This window comes from Myotis myotis, unplaced genomic scaffold (assembly GCF_014108235.1).
Source record: "Myotis myotis isolate mMyoMyo1 unplaced genomic scaffold, mMyoMyo1.p scaffold_m19_p_17, whole genome shotgun sequence".
NCBI classification, from domain to species: Eukaryota; Metazoa; Chordata; class Mammalia; order Chiroptera; family Vespertilionidae; genus Myotis; species Myotis myotis.
Window position 1 is genome coordinate 16,640,280 of NW_023416321.1, and position 22,376 is coordinate 16,662,655.

At 44.8% G+C, this 22,376-nt stretch overlaps 1 protein-coding gene across 1 annotated transcript in view; it reads right to left on the reverse strand.

The window, feature by feature from the left end:
- CEP112 (centrosomal protein 112) overlaps positions 1-22,376 on the reverse strand; it is a 300,119-nt gene that overhangs the window by 15,652 nt on the left and 262,091 nt on the right. The window contains exon 24 of the mRNA XM_036341573.1: positions 20,518-20,607. Within this exon, the coding sequence (XP_036197466.1) occupies positions 20,518-20,607 (90 nt within the window). The remainder of the gene's footprint in view (positions 1-20,517; positions 20,608-22,376) is intronic.

Genomic DNA, 22,376 nt, shown 5'->3' on the forward strand with positions numbered 1-22,376 from the left:
AATAAAACTAAAAAAAAAAAAAAAAGACCGTACCCTTTTATATAATGATGTTTACTTTGAATTTATATTAGTTCACACAAACACTCCATCCATGCTTTTGTTCCGGCCCTCCGGTCCAGTTTAAGAACCCATTGTGGCCCTCAAGTCAAAAAGTTTGCCCACCCCTGTAAGAGGGAGGAGACGTACAGGTGAACGTGTGTAAGATGCTGAGGGACTATCAAGGGATCAGGTGTGGGGGGCACGGGATGAGTGAGGCAGGTGGAGACTGGGTGGCTAGGACTTTCAAGGTTGTGCTTTAGCCTGAAGACAAGGGGAAAGCTCAAGGGTTCTGACTTCCATTACAAAATGCGCATCCTGGCGGAGCTGTGCTGCTTCCAGCGGGGCTTCCCGGGATTCTCTCCACTGTTGCCATTGCTCTAACATGCAGACCTGATCATCTTGCCCTCACCACTCCTCCATCGTGAACACACTTCAATGAGTGTTTAAACCAGCCGTGGGCAAACTACGGCCCACGGGCCAGATCTGGCCCGTTCGAAATGAATAAAACTAAAAAAAAAAAAAAAAAGACCATACCCTTTTATGTAATGATGCTTACTTTGAATTTATATTAGTTCACACAAACACTCCATCCATGCTTTTGTTCCGGCCCCCTGGTCCTGTTTAAGAACCCATTGTGGCCCTTGAGTCAAAAAGTTTGCCCACCCCTGGTTTAAACCTATAGATTACAATCTCTTAGGCACAGATCATCTAAGAACCTTCTTATCGGATCCGAGTCTGACTTTCCAGGACACCTTGTGCTCCTGTAATGACCTGCATTTCCCGTGAGGCCTCATGCCTTTGCACAGGCTGGGCTGTGCCCCCTGCAGACCTTTCCCAGCCTGGCCAGCTGGAGCACCGGTCACTTCCTCAGGCAGCACCTCTCCAGGCCTCAGCCTTCCAGTCAAGGTAACCACGCCCTCCTCTAAGATGCCTTGGGGTCTCATGCATCTGACGATCACCACCATCAACGACGGACATTTACTGTGTGTTTTCTATGCATTAGGCACCCAACCGCACCCTTCCATGTATTACATTTCATTTACTCTTCCCACCAACTCTATGAGAGGCTTTTATGGATATTTATATATGAAAAAATCAGCCTAGTGTGGTTCCTATCTCACCCACAGTCACACAGCTAATTAACCCAAAGCCTCTGCTTTTGTTTCATTATCACACAATATTATAATTATTTATTTACATACTGTTTTGTCCTATTGGACTGTGGGTCCCCAGAGGGTAGGTTGCATGTTTTACTAGAGCGCAATGCTATTGATAAAGAGTACATCATTATTTAGTTGAAAACATTTCACGGATTGTTTTTGCCACCATGAAGGCATTGTTTCCACCTTCGTCAGCAGGCTGGAGTGTGTGTCAAGTGGAACATACCTGACCACGTGACACTGGGCTCACCCACCCAGAGCTACAGCTGCTCTAGGTCAAATGAGACACGGGGCCAGGGAATGGTGCACTTTGTCTTTTAAGAGAGATTGGGGTTCCTATTTCTACCAATCAGATAAACTGGGAATAAATATTAACATGGCTAGGTCCACTTGGACATAGGTGAAAGTAAAATTTCTGTTAGAAACAGTTCAAGTACCTTTCAAAAACTTAAGTACGCTGTCCTTAACACAGACAAACTCAACATGCCCTTAATAAACTGTGTGGGGAGAGCAACGGGATGTCAGGCCCACCAAGGGGAGAACTGCGAATCTTTCTTTCACTATTATTTTCACCATATACCCTCTAGGAATGTCTGGGTGCATTCTTTATAAAATGGTTGCCCAGAACTTTCTTAAAACACATCAAATAACAAAGGTCAAATAAAGAGCAGAAAGATTGTGTTCTTTCAGTTGAAGACATTTCTTTAGTATTAAAAGTTGACTGAAATCTAGAAATATATTCTGATGGTGTCTGCAAAGAATTCCTGTTAGAGAGTAAAAAGGGAGAGAAAAATAAAGGTGGTTGAGGGCTGTGGGACCCTCTCTCTCGGGACAGCTTTCTTCTTTACTTCAGTAATAGGAAAACTCACTACTTAACATGAGAACGTTGTGTACAGGTAGTAAACTAATGTCATTCTTCATATTTCTTGGCCCACAAGGTAAACATTATGGTGAAAAGTTCAACTCCCTCATTTATAAGGGAAAACAAACAGAAAGGGTGTCTTTTCTTATTCAGATCGAATTCTAGATGGTTTGTTTGTATTGATTTCCAACCATTGGAGGCTGCTTCAGAGGGATCCTTCTGTGTAGCCCTGGGTAACACAGGGCTCCATAGCAGCTTCATGCCTTCGCTGTCTCATGCATTTAAAACTGACGTTGAGGAAACTCCATCTTCCACAGTGGCTGCACCAGTCTGCATTCTCACCAGCAGTGCACGAGGGTTCCTTTTTCTCCGCATCCTCACCAGCACTTGCAGTTTGTTGATGATAGCTATTCTGACAGGTGGGAGATGGTACCTCATTGTCATTTTGATTTGCATCTCTCGAATGATTAGTGACTTTGAGCATGTTTTCATATGTCTCTTGGCCTTCTGTATGTCCTCTTTTGAAAAGTGTCTATTTAGGTCCTTTGCCCATTTTTTGATTGGATTGTTTATCTTCCATTTGTTAAGTTGTATGAGCTCCCTGTAAATTTTGGAGATTAAACCCCTATCGAAGATAACATTGAGAGAATTGTATATGTTTTTCATCACAATAAAAAATAAATAAATAAAAGAATCCACTAGAAGGTGTAATTAATCAAGAAAATCAGGAATAGAAAGAAGATTTTTATGCTAACTAATGGGTAGGAAAGATTAGTTTATGTTAGTTTCTTTGGGAGAAATGCTAGTGGGTGGTAAAATGAATGTTTCACAAACGTAACCTGTTACACTATCATGTTATTTGGTGGAAGTGAATTCAGTTTTTAAAATGCTAGTAAATTTGGAAAAAAATAAAATAAAAATAAAAACTGACGTTGGCAGCGGAAAGCCTAAGAGTTTTGGGATACAAATACTATTTTTATCTTGCATTATGCTAGCCTTTTGTTCAGCTTTGAAAAAATTAATCTTGCTTCCTCTTGGCCTTAGGAAGATTTTAAATACCCAACTCCGTGTCCTAAAATTGGCTTATGTGACCTTTGTCATGTCCAATGACCTTGGAAATACAAGGGTTGTTGTCTTGTGAAATTAGGTTAATATAGACTTTAAATGTCCCTTAAGGCGAAGCAATTGTTTGATGGAGTGGAACTTTGGGAAGACTTGTCTGAGACTTCAAATTTGATCTCCCCATAGTACAGCTCACCTGTGTTTCTGGATCACGTGTAGTAAACGTCAGAAGTCTGGCAGGAGGTGGGATGGTCAGTGAGCCTGCCTAAGGATTGCATAAGGTGGCTAGTCCTAGGCATACAGGCCTTTCAACTACCATCTCAGGATTTCTGGATCAACCTTAACTTTTTAATTTAAACTCTTCTAAGCCAATCAGATGGTGGACCGGGTGGGTGGCTAGGTGGGAAATGGCTGGGCTTGGTGCAGCAGCCTCAGGGATGCCGGCCCATAGCATGCACAAAGCTGGATGCACGCATTCTGCACAGTGGTTCCCGCCTCACCTCTCCCCATCAATGCTGAGCCCCCAGTAGCTTAACAACTTAGTCTGCTCTGCGAAACATGAAGGAGACATTAAACCTTTTCACCAAGGAGTTTACGACTTTGTCTGGAAGCAAAGTTAGCCCACAAACATCACACCTCCAGCCACGGGGAAACTGAGTATAAGTGTAATAGAAATGTGGGGGAAGATCATCTCTGTCGTGGAATTGTGTGGGAACGTCTCAGGAGAAGGGAGATGCTGATTGTGCTCCCAGAGGTGAACAGCAGGAGGTTGCACAGAGATCTGGTGAAAGGACATTGCAGGTTCAGAGAAAAAGGCCAAGGCAACATTGAGTGGCTGGTGTGGGTGCCAAGAGCCCCCAGCTGACACCTGACGGAGATGGTGGGGTGTGTGGAAGTAATACCGACAGACAGTCCAGGCTACAGAAAACTGCGGGGGTCTGCAGTGAGTGGGAGCCAGTAGGATTCTTCTGCAGAAGAAAGCGTGATGTCAGGGAATACATACGTTTCTAAGGAAGATAACTGAGAGATGAGAGGCAGGTAGGCCAGCTAGACAGAGACCATTTCATCCAAACACAAGGCGATGAGGGTTCAAACAGAGATGACAGTGGGGAGGATGGAGATGAGTGGAACTAAAGGGCATTTTGGAGGTAGAAACAACACATTTCATGATGAAATGGCTATAGATTGCAGGTAGACAGATCATGTCAAGGTTTCCAGCAGTCTTGTCTCAATCCTGCTGACGCTATCAACTCAATGTCCTCATGGACACATATCTCGACACCTTTGGCTTCCTGGTTCCCACCTGTCATAGCTTGGGCTGCTACAGCAAAATACACTGACTGGGTGACGTAAGCCACAGACGCTTATTGCTCCCAGTTCTGGAGGCTGGAAGTCCAAGGTCAGGGTGGCTGTCACAGGCTCAGATTCTGGTGAGAGCTCTCCTCCTGACTTGCAGACAGCCACCTTCCTGTTGTATCCTCACATGATGGAGAGAAACAAGATCCCTTCTTATAAGGGCACTAATTCCATCACGAGGACTCCACCCTCACGACCTAATCACATCCAAAGGCCCCATCTCAGAACAGCATCGCATTGGGCTTAGGGCTTCAACATATGGATTTGGGGGCAAACAAGTATTCAGCCCATAATACCGCCTCTATTTTAATAACTTCTAGAACTCACTAGAAACCTTCTCCACTCCACTCTGCTTGTGTCACTCGGTGGTCTTTATGTTTGCAAACCCAGCCCTAACACGCTGCTGACACAGGAGGTAAGGACAGGAGGCACATTGGCAGCCGAGGCCAGCAGTGGAGACAGCCAGCTTTCTCTGACTACTGTAGACCCTGCCAGGGTTTGTTTTACTCACCCAGTTCAGGTGCATGACCAGCCTTCTCCCTGCCTCCTGCTCCAGGTCCTGCGAGACACAGAGTTCGGGCCAGTGAAATGGGAGCCCAGGACTCCTGCAGGAGCTCCAGTGGAGAGGAACTTTCTCTTTTCTGCTGACCAGGGCCTGAAACACCGCCCCGAAACTGCTAGCCGTCATCTTGCAACACAAGGGCATAACTTGCAGGAATGGCGCCAATAATAAGGAAAGAGCAAAAACATAGAGATGGAAAACTGGCTTTCGGGCACATAATTTGAGTAATTGGATTAAGCCTCCCTTGAAGCCAATACTACTTCTCAGTTACATGAACCAAAAAATTGTTCTTGTGTAAACCAGTGTGAGTTTCAACCAGTTCTTTCTAATGGGTTATTTGACCCTGGCTGAGATTCCCTGCCAAGGGCCCTGACTTTGCACCCGGTGAGCTGGCCCAACTAATGAGCCAGCGACGTAATGATGGCCACGATTTAAGCAGCCGCACCCTACCGGCTGGACTGGATCTTTCACCCTGACATCTGCCCCAATTGCCTGGCTACCTCCTCACTGTCACCTGCACGACAACTCTGGTCACTCAGAGAGCTTCCCCACCTCCAATGCATGCGTCCCGCACGAACACCCGTGCTGACTTCACCTAGCTTTACACACCAGCACCTCACATTGTGGGGTCCCCTGGGCCAGCCAGCTTGGGGTGCTCCCACCACCTGCTATCTCCTGCTGCTGCAGAAAGTAACTGACAACCATACACACCACACACTACTCTGGTAGGGCCAACTACAAAGTCATGCCATTTCACCTCCGAGGACCTTCTCCCTGTGGGAAAACCTTGTACTGGCCTGTTTCACATTGTGTGGGCGCCTTTTGCACGGAACTTCTTTCTTACAAGAGACCTGTACACCCAGAGCCCATATCGCCGCTGGTGGGCCCATGCCGGGCTCTGGGTGACTCAGGACCAGCGGTGTGCGTGCTTGGTGAAGCTCTGGGTAATGCGGAGCACTGCAGCAAATACCCGCCTCAGAGACCAGGGCTTGCGTTGCTTGCTGTCTTAATTGACGCAGCCAGCAAAGCGCTAATTGTGGAGAGCAAGGTACAAATCCGTCAAGTAGGCGAATGGCAGTGATGGAAGCACAGAACCGCTTGAGAGCCAGTGTTGCCCAATCTCCTGAAAACAGAACCATACTGCTGCGCCAGAGAAGTCAGAATGGCCTGCTTTTTTTACTAAAATGCACTAATTGATAATTAGAGAGAGAGAGAGGCCTTCACTTCTGAGCTTTCGTAAGTGAGGCGATATCCCTTTCCCATGAGTCGAGTCCAGCCAGGCACAGTCAAGGTACTTGGGTTTCTTTGTACTTCTCTCCCCTTTATTTCAGATTTTATATGAATGAAACACGATGAGTAATTCCTTCTCTTTGGATCCTTCAGGATATTATTTAAACACTGGCATCTGGTCTAAGGGAAATTTAATGCTAAGTCAGAGGAGTATTTGAAAAATAGCTTACATCTGGTTTTGTGCTCCCCGTCCCGGGAAGTACACAGCGCAGAGGAAATGAGCACATGGCTGGCGCGGGCTCGGGGCTGGTGGGGCTGGTGCCTTCGCTGTAATGCATACCACAGCGTTCCCTTTTATAAAGTGAGGGATTAGTGCCACCTTCTTTGTAGCAATGTCGTGACCTCTATAATGCTTCTTAAATTGAGGACAATGATGGACCTACCAAGCCTTACCACATGATTTAAATCTGATCTGACAGTACTTAAACCCAGAAGTCCAGAAGGCTAATGGTTGAACAAGCTTGGGAAAATGTCCAGGGAACCGAACGCAGAGACCCAGTGAATTACAGAGAGCAATCACAACTTCGGGGCGAGGCTGGTGAGGGAGAACGTGGTATTTCTGAGTCGGTCTATGTTATAGGATTGACTACAGCTCTGGTCCCATCCTGCTGTCCCAAAGATAAATAAAATCCCACTCAACCAAACAAAATAACAGAAAAAAATCAACTACCTCCCCTCCCCCAAACTCCCAGATGCTATAATCCTTTCTGTTTTACCTCTAGAGTTTTTATATTAAGGATATGCATTTAAAAAACATTCCTACTCTCATGCAGAAAAAATAAAGTATTTTGAGAGGAGTCTCACAGAGACTAAACATTAGCAGGTATATTTTAAATGTCATGCACTTAGTTAGCAAAAAAGTGGAAACAGGGTTAAGATCAGTTTGTAATATTTGTTTACCGAGGATAAGTAACTTGGAGAACCACGGAGAACAAAGCACCCAATGGTGAAGCCCTCGCAGCACCCATCCGGGCCATGAATATCTTGAGCCTCTAACCACCAGGGACGCAGCCACTGTCCCGAGTGGGCCAATACCTGGGACACGACTCTTAGGGGAGTCACTCCATTTCAATAAACTAAATGGCAGGGCCAGGGGTTATTCTTCATTTTGTTTTTAGCTTGTACACAATTCACATGTCAAGAACATCTCCGTAGTTCTTGGACTCTTCCCCAGGGCCCTCAAGTATGCTGAGCTACTCCAACACATGGCAAGCCCTGGGCTCCCAGTCAGGAACTCCCCACCCACATCCAAGAGAACTTCTTACCCCAGTGACTTGTATTTCAGCATTTTTCTTCATAACTCCACTCCCCCACCGGGAAAATCCTCTGTTTGTAGTTAAAGCACTAAAAGTCTATATAATTCATGACCACAAAGGCAGAGAAAACTCTAAAACCACCTGACTGCATGTGGCTCTTGGTGAGCAATATCCCGGGATTACGCCAGCTGAAAGGGAACCCAAGCACTCTCTACAGCCACACAAGGTAGAGCTCCCTTCCCTGCTCTCCTGGTATGAAGGAGAGAGGCTGCCTTCCTCTCCAGAACTCAAAATGGAATGAGTTCTCTTCTCGCAGCTCAGTGCTACTGATTTGTAGGAGGTGGTGCCACCCTCTCAGCCAAGGGCAGGTTTGGATGGGCTATTTTGGACCACCAGGCCAGCCCCATGCCAAACGTCTAGTGATGCTTTTCTCCTGGTCTCTCCTTTTCCCGCTCCTCCTCCCAAGCCCCCCTACACACACACACACACACACACACACACACACACACACACACACAGAACTTGCCCTCCTCTGCAGTCCATTCTGGTGCCCAATATTTCCACATTTCTCACCACATTCGCCTAGCAGAACTTTCTTTTGGTAAAGACTCTGATGGGTGAACATTTTGAGGAATAACTTGCACTAATAAGTCACTAGTTGAAAAATAAAGTTCTGGCCCCTGAAACCTGACCCTTCACCTCCATCCCCATAATTTCAGTTTTCAGCAAGTAGGTAGGGGAAACATAACATTTGGGGAGAGGAGCAGCTGGCCCTTCTCTCTTCACCAAAATCATGAACCAGGTTGGCTTTGCTTGGTATTAAGAGAAACTCTATTACTACTGCCTATTATTTTAATGACTAATTTCTCTTCTCTTTCAAAGCTGTTATGACATTGAGCCCCAATGCTTTGGTACCACAAGACCAAAACCAAGGCGTTGGCTGGCTTAGACTTACCTGGAGGCTCTAGGGGAGACTTTGCCCTCGAGCTCGTTCAGGTTGTGGGTGAAATTCAGTTCTGGCTGTAGGACTGATGGCCCCATTGCCTTGCTGGCTGTCAGTGGGAGCCTCTCTCAGCCCTTCAAGGCCTCCTGCATCCTCCCCAAAGAGGCCCCTCCCACTCTAAATCAGCAATCCTTCTCACTCTTGGAATCTCTGACCGCCCTTCAGCCACATCTATTCTGTCTCCAGCCAGAGAAAGTTCTCTGCCCTTAAGTAGCCCTCTGTTTAGGTGGGGCTCACTACCCCAATAATCTGAGATAACCTCCAGACGTTAAGGTCATTGATCACTAAATTTAATTACTAGTATACCTGCAAAGTCTCTTTCTGCCAAGTGATGCACATATTCACAGATCCCAGGGATTAGAGAACCAAGATCCCTGGGAGATATTCTGTCTACCACAATCCTTACCCTATGTAGTATACAACAATAAATCTGAGATGGGTTAAAGAGTTAAATGGGTAAAAAAAAATTCTTAAAAGTACTAGAAGAAAATAAAAGAATATATTTTATAATCTTGGGATAGACAGGACCTTCCTTAGCAAGCTGAGAAACCATAAAGAAAAATAATTTCCCCAAAAAGAAAATATTGAATATAGGCGTTAAAAGATAAGCAACTGGGGGAAAGTATTTGCAACTTATTTAACTAATAAATCATTAATAAACAGAATGCCTAATAAAATAAATGTCAACAGATTAAGTTAGAACAAAATCAATAAAAAAATTAGCAATGAATGTGATCAAGCAATTCACAGAAATGCAAATATTGTATTTTCACTTCTAGTAATAGAAGCTCAGAGAATTCTCTCCCAAGTCTGCTATGAAGTGTGGAACTAGCAAGGCAGGGAAGACATGGGGCTCAGATGTGAGAGATGTCAGAAATTAAGACAGCTTGTGAGTCTGGCACTGGGAGACATTTTTGCACAGGGCTTTTGCCAATTCTAGAGTGGTTTGGTGAGAGGCTGAGAAACCGAACAGATCTCTTAACAGCCTCACAAAAAAAAGCCAAGGGGACACAAACCGCAGTGCAGGACTCGCTAAAGGGGCGTGTCTGGTAAAATCCCAGGCTTTGGGTGGATCCCAAAGGGCCACACCCGAGAAGTAGGAGTGAGCTGGACACAGACCAGCCCTCTCTAGAACTGAAGTCGACTTTGAATCATCTTCATCCCCTAAGAGGGGACGAAGGTCACTTGAGATGGCAAGTGCCACCACCTGCCTACCTGGGAGCAAATGTAAACCCTCCCTGGAAAGTTAACATTATCATAGGTCTCAATTACTTCTATAAGGTTCCACATAAAGTATCTGGCACGCAATCAAAAATAGCCAGATTCACAATATGAAAGCAAGGCAATACGACCAAAAGCCAAGAGAAACAAGATAAGGAAATAAGATGCATGTGAACTCTAGATAATGATTATCAGACCCAGATTTTGAGAATACCAAGATAAATATGTACAACAAAATAAGAAAAACGTTGTGAACTTTGGCACAGACTAGGAAACTAAAAATGAGTTATGTAGAAAATACAGCTCTGGAAAATATAATAACCAAAACCAAAAATCGGTTTAATATCAGATGAGATACAGCTAAGAAGAGAATCATAAACTAGAAGGTGGATAAAAGAACATATGTGCCCAGAATACATACAGAACGTAGGGAACATAGCTAGGAGGTCTAAGATACATATAATTATAGCCCCAAAAAGAGAAGAGAGAGAATTAGGCAGAAGTTAAAATAGAAAATCTGAATACTTGGGGGGGGAATGAGGACACATTTGTAATACCTTAACTAATAATAATAATAAAAAAGAAAATCTGAATACTATAATCACTAAAGAAAACTTAGTCTAATTAATTGAAAAATTTTCCAACAAAGAAAACTCTAGGCCCAGGTAGCCCCATCTACCAAACATTTTAAGGATGAAATATTATCAATATCACACAAAGGATTCCAGAAAACAGAGGTCAGCAAACTTTGATAACAAAATTCAGTGAGAACATTAAAATAAAACAAAATTATAGGCCAATCTCATTCATAAACACTGATGTAAAAATCCTACACAAAATATCAACAAACTAAAATCCAGCATAAAGCTAAAAGGGGATAAGTCATCAAGAACAAATGGGGCCCATTCCAGAAATGCAAATTGAATTACTGTTAAAAAACAGTCAGTGAAGTTCACTGCATTAGCAGAAAAAAGGACAGTCATATTATTATCTTAAAATGGAAAAAAAGACATTTAATAAAGTTGAACGTACATCTGTAATTTTAAAAAGATTTGGTAATAACAGAAACTTCCTTACTGTGATAAAGGGAACCTGTACAAAAGTCAATTGTATTTCTACATGCCAGCCACAAACATTGCTGTGACAGCGAAACACCCACCGCTGCCTCCTGCACGCCCCCTACCGGGGATCAAGCCTGCAACCCCGCACATGCCCTGACTGGGAACCAGCAACCTTTCGGTGCACGGGATGTCGGTCCCCCAACCAAAGGAGCCACACTGGCCAGGGTCATTCAATTAGCTTTTTAAACTTCAGAATTTTCCTTTGTATTAAAAAAAAAAATCACTTATCTTTCCTTATTACTAATTTAAACTGATATATGCCGGGTGCCTCGAAAATACCTCTGCTTTGTCATTTGTTTGACATAAACAAGATCAGTTGCTTCTACCTGAAAATAGTCCTTTCTCAACAGGAAAAGGAAATATTTTCTGGCAGGACTATAGTAGAAAAGGAATCTAAGAAAAGGCATCTTAGAACATTGGATACTCTTCTCCGAACCTGACCAGCACACTAACTAGTCATCAAGCATTTCTCCCTTGTAACCATGCTGCCTCGCCCCACCCTCTTTCACCAGCTCTGTGTTTATCTCTCCTTCTACTTCCTCCTTCCAGCTGTTCACTCAACCCCATGAATTCCATGCTTAGTCGCTGCCAGGAAAGTAAGCCCTGCCAGGACATTCCCCGGGGACGGAATCTGCTCTTCATCTTCCCGGGAGACCATCTGCGGGCCCAGGTCTGTGCTTGATATGCTGCTTGTCACCTGCTGTCAAGGTGCACAGAACACAACGTGGTGTAGAGCTTTTGTCCTGCTTTTTTAAAAACTGTCTCCACAATTTACTGACTTGGAGTAAGTCATTTGTATGAAATCATTTTGGATTACAAAAATAATTTTGAAAAAGACTAAAATGAAAGCCAACACTATAAAAAAAATCAAACCAAAAGAAGTGAGAAGTTGCATTGCATCACTTCCCTGTAGGAGTAAAGATGGGCTCCAGCCCCGGGCGGGCATTAGCAGGCTGGACCCCAACAGCCCTGTGCAGCCCTGTGGCCCCACCCGACCCGGTACCCCCAGTGTTCACTGCCTGGCCTGGACGAAGAGCCACTGAATAACGTAGAAAATGCAATGGCACAGTGGTGCTTTGCTGACGCTTGGATTTGATATGTCAGCGAAGTGCAGATTAAAAACACGCAGCGTTGCTTCTGGGACCCGCCTCCTCTCCTCCCAGCACAACAAGCCCAGGGATGTTCAAAACAAAGAGAATCTCAAGAAAGCGATGAAGAAACTCACAGCATATCCACCTCAGAGGAGCTGCTTTGTTATCCTTTAAAAATGGCCCTGTGATCATCGTGCAAGTTTTAAGTGACGGTTGGGGGTACAAATGTCTAACTTGATTTGCCACTAAAATCACCTGGACTAACTGATCTATAAGGAACACTTGGATGAGATGCATATTTTAATAAAAACACTCTTGTCCCTGACACCGTGCTTTCAGTGCTTTTCAGAATACAGGCGAGTGTTCCAACTCTCATTGACAGTAAAATGTGGCCAAAATTAAATGTGGTTGCATCCTCCTAACGACTCAGATTTTAGAATGATGCCTCATACCAGCTGTCTGGGAACAAATGTATTTTGTTGGCATGGGAACAAAAGAATTAGTCTGAATTTTGTAAATAAACTGTGGTTATTAAAATTACTTGAAACAAGCCAGAGTAATAACCATTAAACATGAAAAGTCAATAAAAGTCTTTGAGTTATATTTCTGTTGCAATGATTATTCCTGTTTTCATAATGTGTGTTGGGATAAAACATAGTTTTGAGCTGTTAGTACTTTTAAATGGATTTCACTGCAGATGCATTAGTCAACAGCAGCTAAGACTGTGAAGTTTTAAAATCCTTTATGGAAAATGGAAATTAAAGCCTTGGAAATCTGTAAAAGATGAATTCTTCCTTTCAACAATTGTCACGATTATTGCTTAATTGATTTTCTGTCTACACAGCATCTTGGTCCCTCTTGATGAGGGTAAAGATAAGCAACGCTGTCCAATGTACACTTTAAGTATACTGATGCTGGTTCTCCTCAACCCGCGTCACTCCCTGATAGGTCACTGGGCATTGTGCGAGGCGAAGGCATTCTTTGGGAATACAAATGCTAACAGTGGTAATGGTTCAACAGGCAGACGGAGCCAAGGCACTTCAGAGATTCTAGTTTCCCAACAGCTACCGATACCGAAGGGACCGCATTTTATTCTTAAACCAGGCAGCTGGGAAGAAGCAGCAGGATGCTGAGTGATCTGCAGAGAAAATAAAGGGCCTTGTTGGTGTCCGCCCTGCTCTGCCTCTGGGCCTGCGATGGAGGAGATGTGGAAGGAGAATCTGCCCTGCTGCGGCGCAGAGCAGTATGGTGGGCCGGACGGCATCTGCATAGCGTGGATGAACCCAGAGGACATTACACACAGAGAAATAAGCCTGACAGAGGAGGAGGATCTCACTCTTCGGTGGGATTAAAACAAAAAAAAGAAAAAAGTCAAACTCATAGAAACAGAGTAGCGTAGTGGTGGCCAGGGGTGGAGGTGGGGGACATGGGGAGACGTTGGTCCAGGGCCCAAACTTCCAGTTACAAGACGGTCCTGGAATCTAAGGCTCACATGGGGACTATAGTCAGCAATACCCTGTTGTGCACTTGACATTTGCTAAGCGAGTAGATTTCGTGTTCGCACCACATACAGAAAAGGAATTAAGTGAGCTGATGCATGTGTAATTAACTTAATTGTGGCAATCATTCCACATGTGTTATCAACTCATCACATTGTGCATTTTAATGGTTACAAGTCTATCTGTCAATTATACCTCAATAAAGCTGGAAAAACTACTGAGGGGGAAAAAGAGGAAAGGTGGTTTCCTGGGCAGGGTGCTGGCTTTGTGGCTTCTCTTAGTTCCCCTGGGTTACAAGCCCTTTGGTGCGATGATGTCTAGGAGCATAGATAAGCCACGAGAAGGCTCAAGGATCCTCCTCACCCCAGATGAAAATGATAAAAGAATACCTACCATATTTATTTTAATAAAAGCCTAATCAATAGTATACTTAGAAAAAGTCTATTTAGGATATATTTAGGAGGCGCAATACAAGGAGCTGTAATTACACAAGTTCGGTGGCCTTTGCTAGTCCCTGTCCTTAAACTCCCTTAGCATGTGATGCAGCCAGTCCTTCCTCCCTTCCTTCCTCCCTCCCTCCCTCCCTCCCTCCCTCCCTCCTATACCACGTGGGCCAGGCACTAGGCTAAATGCTGGACATAAGGATATGTATGACAGTGCCAGCCTCGGAGCACACCCTCAAAGAGCATACATCTCTCTCGAGAGTCTGATGGGAAACCTTTTGTAGAGGTCACAGAGATACTTCAGGAGCTCAGCTGAAAGAGGGACACGGGTGGGCAAGATCATGGGTGGGCAAGGTCATCGAGGAGGAGCCTCAGGGCAGCAAAGACTTTCCCCCTGGGCAGAGGCGTCCAAGCCAACATGTGCTGGTGGACGCCATGAAGAGGACAGACAGGCCCTTTCTTTCCTTCAGAGCTTCCTGTTGAGTAGAAAACTCTAGTCTGTGGTTTTCTGACAAATTCTCTGGCTCTGCTCTTATCTCCCTGACCATCCATTCCTTTGAAGTCCTCGTCAGTGCCTCCCGCTCTCTCTGGTCCCATGAGCGTGGTCCTGCCAGGGGTCTGTCTGTGGCCCTCTTATCTCTGCTCTTCCTTGTAAATGCTGGCCACACCCGAGGCTTCTGGTCTGTCCCCCAGGAGACGACCCAGACATGTTCACATTTCTAGGGCTCCTTCTTGAGCTCTGGAGTCAGCTTTTCACTAGTGTCTCCGAATGAAGGTCCTGCTGCTAGCGTCTCCGATTCGACATCTAAAAACCAGTGCTGCCCTTGTCCACTGCACACCAGCTCATCAGCTCAAACATGCGTGTTATTTTCGACATGTTCCTTCCTTTTGCCCTCTATATCTTTGTGAATTTTAAGTGAGTCTTCACATCTATTCCTTTCTTTCTACTCCCTTTGACAAGAAAGGAACACCTTAGAGATAATGTGGGTTCAGTTCCAGATGCCCGCAATAAAGACAGTGTCACAATAAAGCGAGCCGTCATCTTTGCTGGTGGAGGGTTATGCCCTCAGTTTGTAAAAAACACATCTGTGAAGCGCAACAGAGTGAAGCAATAAAAGGAGTCTGCCTGTCCCCAGTTCACGCCTCCTGATGTCCCTGGGCTGGTGATGTGACCTGCAGAGCCACACCCACTGGGTTTGTCTCTTTCATCACCTGTTCATCTTCTGCTGCCATATTCATCTTTCTAAAGTATAAACACGGCCAGTAATGCTGCCCAGTCAAAGAGAAGAAAGAGCCTCAATGCTGACGACCGCTTCCTGACCAGGCACTGAGCCCTCAGTATTGCACCGAGACTGGTCGCCAGTGGCCATGCGCGGTGCTCGGAACACAGCAGACAGTAAGGCAGGCTTGCTCTTTTGTTTTCATAATGGACGACATGAGCGAAGTTACCTTTCTACCATGTCTCCCCTCACTCTGTTCCAATGTCCTTCTCTCTGTTAATGCCTAGTTGCGTGCCCTCTCCTGCGAGTAGGTATAGCCACGCACACTCCTCTGCATTGTGTTGATAGTTTCTGAAGTATCTCACATACGTGACCCCGTTTGCATGTCCACATCCACCCTGTGGGAAGGTATGAGCACTGGCGTTTTAGGGACCTGGTACCGGAGCAGTGCAGTGCTTGCCCAATGACCAGCAGGGACAAAGTGGCCTGAGCACCAGCAGTCATCCCCACTGGATCTCCCTTGTCCTGCAGCCTCTCCTGCCCCAGCCCCTGCCTTGGGTTCTGCTAACTGGCTCTGGGACAACCTCTGCCCCCTCCCCAAATACACACGATTACCTCTGAGGCTGTCTTTGCTCGCTAGATTCTCTCTGAAAGTAATGAATGTGTCTAGGCCTGAAATATAAAGTAGGTTGCAGCAAAGATGCAAAGGACAGTTTGAAAGTATTAATGGCTTTGATTACATCAGAGTATAGCTGGCTTTTTGCTATATATTTTAAGACAACTTATGGATTACTTGTGGCTGCACAGTCCAGACCCTTAACACCTGGACACACCAGGTAAGAGGCACAACCAAAGCAGCTGGCTGCTAATAACACTGGCCAGAAGGCAGAGGCCCTCCAGTCACTGCCCGGGCAACAGGGCCTGGTGGGCCCTGAGAAGGCTGGCAGGGGCGCTGCCCGCCTCGGACCGCCGGCTTTTGAAACAACATGTGTCAGTGAGCGCCAAGCCCTGCCTGGGCCATGGAACCTGAGCTCTGACCAGCTGCTGGTTCTCCTCGTCCTTCCTCACAGGGGGCAGGCAGGATGGACACAGGACTAATGCTGTGTTCTTTCCACATTTGTGATTCTGAGCCTCTGAGCCATTTACAAGAATAAGAACCTCCCTCAAACTCCATGTGTGGAGTCTACACTGTATACGGGTCTCCTCTGTGCTACTAAACCATAAACTCCTCTCTAACCCACTCATCTCTGTCGTCTCAGCACCTACCATGTGCCGCCACGAGCTGAGGGAAGACAGTGGGACCCTGTTGGGAAATGCACAGCGCTGTGCTCATTTATTAGGACATCTCTGGCTCACTGTCTTTTCTCACTAATTTATCTAAAATAATTTGGGAAACTGAGCGACTGATGTAATCAAAGCCATTAATACTTTCAACCTTAAGATACCTACTTCCACCCAGAGCATCTGCAGTGTGTACACTACTATCCACATTATATTAGGTCGAAATCTGACGTTGCTCAGTGCCTTCCTGACAAGTGTAAACTTTGTACCGTGTTAAGAATACCAAGTGGATTTTTAAACTGTTTCTTTTCTTCCCTGTCTTTTCTATAATATTGTCTCGTGTCGGCAAATTACTTAGTCTCATTGAGCATGATGACACACTGTTTACTCAGGAAAGTGAGGGTCAGTCGTACACATCCCTCACGTTAGTAACATTAGTGTACCCATGTTACGGAGCTCCCTCCAATGGGAAGTGTCATGGCCGGGAGCGAGAGGCCCAAGTGCGGCTGAGCGGGAGCGGTCCTTCCCTGGACCGCGCCTGCTGTGAGGGCTCGCATCTTTTCCTGATGACTCAGTTTCCTGGCACAAGGAGGAAGCTGGGCCAGAGCTCTGACTCCCTGGGTTTGCTGCAATTATGGGATTCTTGCTCGGAGCTTATCTGGAATCAGGAATTATTAACTCCTGGTATGGCTAAAAATAACGATGATTTCTAATGACTTTACTACTTATGAATTACAAGATAAGTTGGTGTTTCTGGAAGGCTGGCTTAGATAGAGAGTTAGTGTTTCCTAATTTTATTTGGCTTATCTTGAACCTGCATAAGGAGCAAATTAACCCTCTGTAGCTACGATGAGCAAGCCTCCTCTGGGCGCGGTGCTGACTGACGTGCCAGGGGAGGAGTTAGGAGCGTTGATGGCACCGAGGCAAGGGGTGGGCAGCAAGGATACCACCCATCGAGACCTGATGAGAAGCAGCTTTTTGTTTTTAATTAAAAACACAACTTTTAAAATGCCTCATTCATTTTTTGTTTTTATAGAATCAAAACATAGGAATTTTTCCTAAATGAAAAACAGCAACAGTTTAAGCTTTTTCTTTTCTTTTTCTAAGTGAGCGAGTTAAATAAAGCCCAGGAAACTGTCCTTTGTAATCCTGCCAGTTCCAATTCTGACTCTTTCTGCAACTAGTACCAGGATAATATGTGGTTGAAAAGGAAGAGAAGTTTTGAGAAGCTGATCTGCACACGTTTCAGTCATTTGGTTGGCTGATGTCAGGCCAGTGACTGGGACTACCCTTGCTTTGACATGCAAAACAGACAATCATATTCAACCATTTCAAGATTTTAACTATTTGCCCTGGCTGGTTTGGCTCAGTGGATAGAGCATCATCCTGCAGACTGAAGGGTCCTGGGTTAGATTCTGGTTAAGGGCACATACCTTGGTTGTAGGCTCTATTCCGGCCTCTTGTACCGGCAGGTGTGGGAGGCAACCAACTGATGTGTCTCTCTCTCACATCAATATTTCCCCTTCTCTCTGTCTCTCCCCTCTCCTTCCACTCTCTCTAAAAATCAATGGAAAAATATCCTTGGGTGAGGATTAACAACAACAATAACAAAATAAATAAATGCACAAATCTTTAAAAACTTAAAAAAGATTTTAACTGTCTGAGTAAGCTCAGATAGAAGTGGACCCTAAAAATGTACAACACAATACTTCTAATTATTAGTGTCACAAACTGAAAGGGGGCAGAGGTCAAAGATAGAAGTTGAATTAAATTCCAAATGAGTAGTATTTATCAAGTGCCCATCATTTGCTCTTCGGTTTTGCTGAAGCAACTGGCGTTTTTTTCCAGCTACAGCCTAGGATCTTGTGGAAAGGACCCAACATGTCATGGTTGCAAAGACTATGAACTCTGCAGCTTTACCCACGGGTATTTCCTGACATTTCTTTGGTAAACTTGGAGCCTAATAGAAGATATCAGGAATTAGTGTAAGAAATAGTCTAAAAAGCTATTGTCACTGCAAAGATGAAAGCAACTTTGATGATCAAAAAGAAGTCAATGAAAAGAGACCGAAGTGGTTCCTGAATCCTGCCCCGTTGTTCATTGGGGATTTCTTCATTTCCCTCCTCTCAGCACACGATGGAGTTTTCCGTGTGAAGTTCTGCCATGAATTAGAGCGATGTCAACAAAGTGTTACCTTAAGTCATATTTTATCACAAACTGGAGAAGCCAGGCCTCCAGGGAGCACTGTTCCTGCTTTCAGGAAGCTTGACTTCTTCAGTTACAAGCATCCAAGACAGAGGTGGAGCCCAGCGGCCTCAGCGAAGGAAGCCTGTGCCATGGCGCTCACACCACAGCCATCCAAAGAGCTGTTTGCATCTGGGCCCTGTCTGCTCTGCGTTCGTTTCCTCTGCTCTTTGCTGCTCTCTGCCCGTGGAGGGTTAATGCTGGCACAGGATGTTTGCTTCCCTGCCATCCTTAATACACGCACTTGCCCTGAGTCTGTTATGCAGCTTTTTTATGAACTAGAAATGTAACTTAAAACGTGTCATCAAAGGAGCAGAGGTTTGGCACTCAGATTAACGTGGGTTTGAATCCACCATGCTCTCTACTAGTTCTATGACCTTGGGCGGGTTACTCAACCCCTCCGGGTTTTACAGCTTCTGTGACATGGGGATGATAACGCTGGCCTTACATGGTTGTTATCAGGATACATGAACTAACATGTATAACGTTTCTTGTATAGCATCTGTTATTTTGTAGGCCTTTGATAAAGTATAGTTATTAATTTTGTATTCTAGTATTATCTTGTTTTGTGATTCTATTGTTGACTGTATGACAGGCCCTCTGTAATACTTATATTTGTATATTCATGCATATCATACACGTGATCTATACATATTACATGGCATGTATGTTATGCTGGGTGTATGTGAGAGAGTAGGAGGGAATTATGAGGCCGTCAGTTCATTGGTATGAATACTCAGCACCTATGGGATGCTTCCGTCTACCATTCTGTGCAGTCCCCTGCCTCGAGGTCCTGTTTGTAGACACCTCCCAAGATGAAAAACATTGCCTATTAGCCTTACTTCAGTGTTTACTCTCCCCACAGGGTCAGAATGACTAACCGGACATTCCTGCACTGACTGCACTATGAGACGACAGGTAATGTGCATGAGGCGTGGTGGAACCTTGGAGAATGTGAAAAATGCTGCACCCAAGAGCTGAGGACATGCATTTATAAAGGTCCCACTGAGACTCCTGAGCTCTCAATACATTGCTGCCTTTTTCACTTAAGTTGTCAAAATTACCGCAAAGAATAACTCACTATATCCAGAAGAATTGAATAAAAAGAATCCTGCCATTTGAAAATGAAATAGGTCATTAGCTATCATCATAGCCAGATTATTCTGGTTAAATTTTATTTATTTTATTAATATAATGGAGAGAGAGGAGAAAATTCAGTTCAAAAGAAAATGTGATTTCTGTCTCTCCATTCGAATATGATGACACGACACACACTGCTTGCTGGCTGTGGACCCAACATCCCCCTCCCCACTTCCTGTTCAGGTTATTCTCCCTCTCCCACGTAGATCCCGGCTGGTCTAGGCTGGTATGGGTCCCCTCAGTCCTCTTGCCAGGGATTGCATGTGCCAGGCAGAGCATGTGACCTGTCCTGGCCAATGAGAAGCTAGGGGTTGTTGGGAAAGGTCTTACTCTTCAGAAGGGTCCCTAGAGGCAGACAGTCCGCTTCTGCCTCTGGATATTGCTGGGAATCATGAGAGGCCTTGGCACTGCTTTTAGGATGAAGTCAACCCAGGGGAAGAGCCGCAAGAATGTTCTAGAGGCAGCCAAGGCCCGGGGCGCTCTGCCCAGAGCCTGCCCTACCTACAGCCTCTGGGTTTGTGAGGTAATAAATCTCTCTGTTGTCTCTGCCCGCCAGGAGCGGGGCATTCTGTTACGTGCAGCCAAACACCCCAGTGGAAACAGGAAACACATCGGCTCCCGCTGTGGAGAAACACACCAGCACGCGGGCGGAGGGGTGGGGGCGTACCTGCTCCTGGGCCTCCAGCTCCCTGTGCTGCAACTTCTTCTCTGCGCATCGCACTTGGTTCGAGCGGTTTTCCAGTTCATCTCGCAAGGCCTGAAACAGCGTATGATAAACACGTAAACAGGAAAAACTAGCGCCCCTGAAACAAAGGTTTTATCACCTGAACTGGCATCAAAAAGCTTCAGATCTCTAGCCTATCACTGTCATTCCAAAGAGTTCAGGCAAACAAAACCAGATTTTAAATGCCAGGCCCAGATGTTTTCCACTTTAGGAATAATCAGTATAAAAAATTCCAAACTTATAAAACAGACACATTAGTGGGTGTCAATTTATTTTATAAAAACGCCTCTTACATTCCCAGCATAGAACCAGGAGCATGCAATAAAGCACAGAGCTGTTGCTAATTAAAACAGCTTTGTCGGTACACCTGCAAGGTACAGGCACACGCGGAACCGTGTTGTGACAGCTAGGAAATGTAATGCTTGACTAACGTGACACTTTTCGAAATTACACCACAGCAATGTGAGTTAACATATGGAAGCTTTAAAGGAGTTTCCCCACCACGTCACTGAGGGTGGTGTAGAATGCAAGGAACCTGTAAGAAGTGGAAGGACATGATCTCTTTCAGTTGCCAAGTAGCTGCAGGAAATAGAACTCAGGTTAATAGAGGGAACTTACAACCCACGAAGATCAGTAATTATCATCGAGTTGTCTACTATTTTAAGAGGTGAACTAGAAAAGAAACAGTCCATTTAAGCCACCCGATGTACTATAGATATAATACGCAGAAGTTTACAGTGAGCAGAACACAGGATGATAACTATAAAGATGCCAAATTCTCAAAACAAAATTAATTCAATCAAGACCATCGTGTATCTGCTGTATGTCAAGACCTATTGCGGTTAGAAAGAGCAGTGAAAGAAAGCAGACAAAACAATCCTCTGCTCTCAGGAAGCCTACACTATTGGGGGCAGATGATAAGCAAACCGTGAGTATAATATAAGTCGGTGGCAAGTGAGGAGACTTTAAACCTACCATTTTTTAAAATCAATATCATCAAAATAGAAGTGAAATTACACTTGCTTTTCAAAAAGGTACCACTTTTCAAATCTGCTCACAGTTTAACTAAAGATGTAAAACATGTGACCTTTCTAAGGTTAATCAGAGAAAGCAGTATGTCTAGAAATTACTTTTATTATCTATTAAAAAAGTCAGTCTAAAAAAATTGGAGAGAAACCAAATAGTAGTCCACTACTATTTAAAAGTTGAAATGTACTAGATGAAAAGAAAATGACGGTTTATATTGGCAGCTGTTCCTGGTCTCATTTTCTGAAAAATTATTAGGCCATTAGAGTGCCAACCTCGGAATTCAACATCAGGACTATGCAAAAATGACCACAATTACTCAATAAGTACAAGCAGGAACATTCTTCTAAGTTGTGGCGTCTTTACTCAGAAACCTTCAAGTCTGACACACACAAAAATCACAACTCTTAGTTTATTCCTGAGAAAAGCCCAAGATAATTAAAGAACGGAATGTCCAACATTGGGTAAAAGCAAAACACACACACACACACACACACACACAAAACAACAACTGCTGGAACAGTTATACTGTTTATTCTGGGAAGTTAATCCTCGCCCTGAGGTCTGCTGGTTGACTTGCATCATTACTGAAAGGGCAGCTCTTTTCTCCCAGGTCAACCTCCCCTGGATGCCCTATAGGAAGTCCCTGGGTGCCCACTTGGAGCACTCTGATTGGTCAGGAACAAAGAGTGGCACTTTCCAGAAAAAAGTGTGACTGTCCTATTGAGCTTTCTGAGAACAGTGAGGGTATGCCACATGCTTTCAAAGGCATCAGG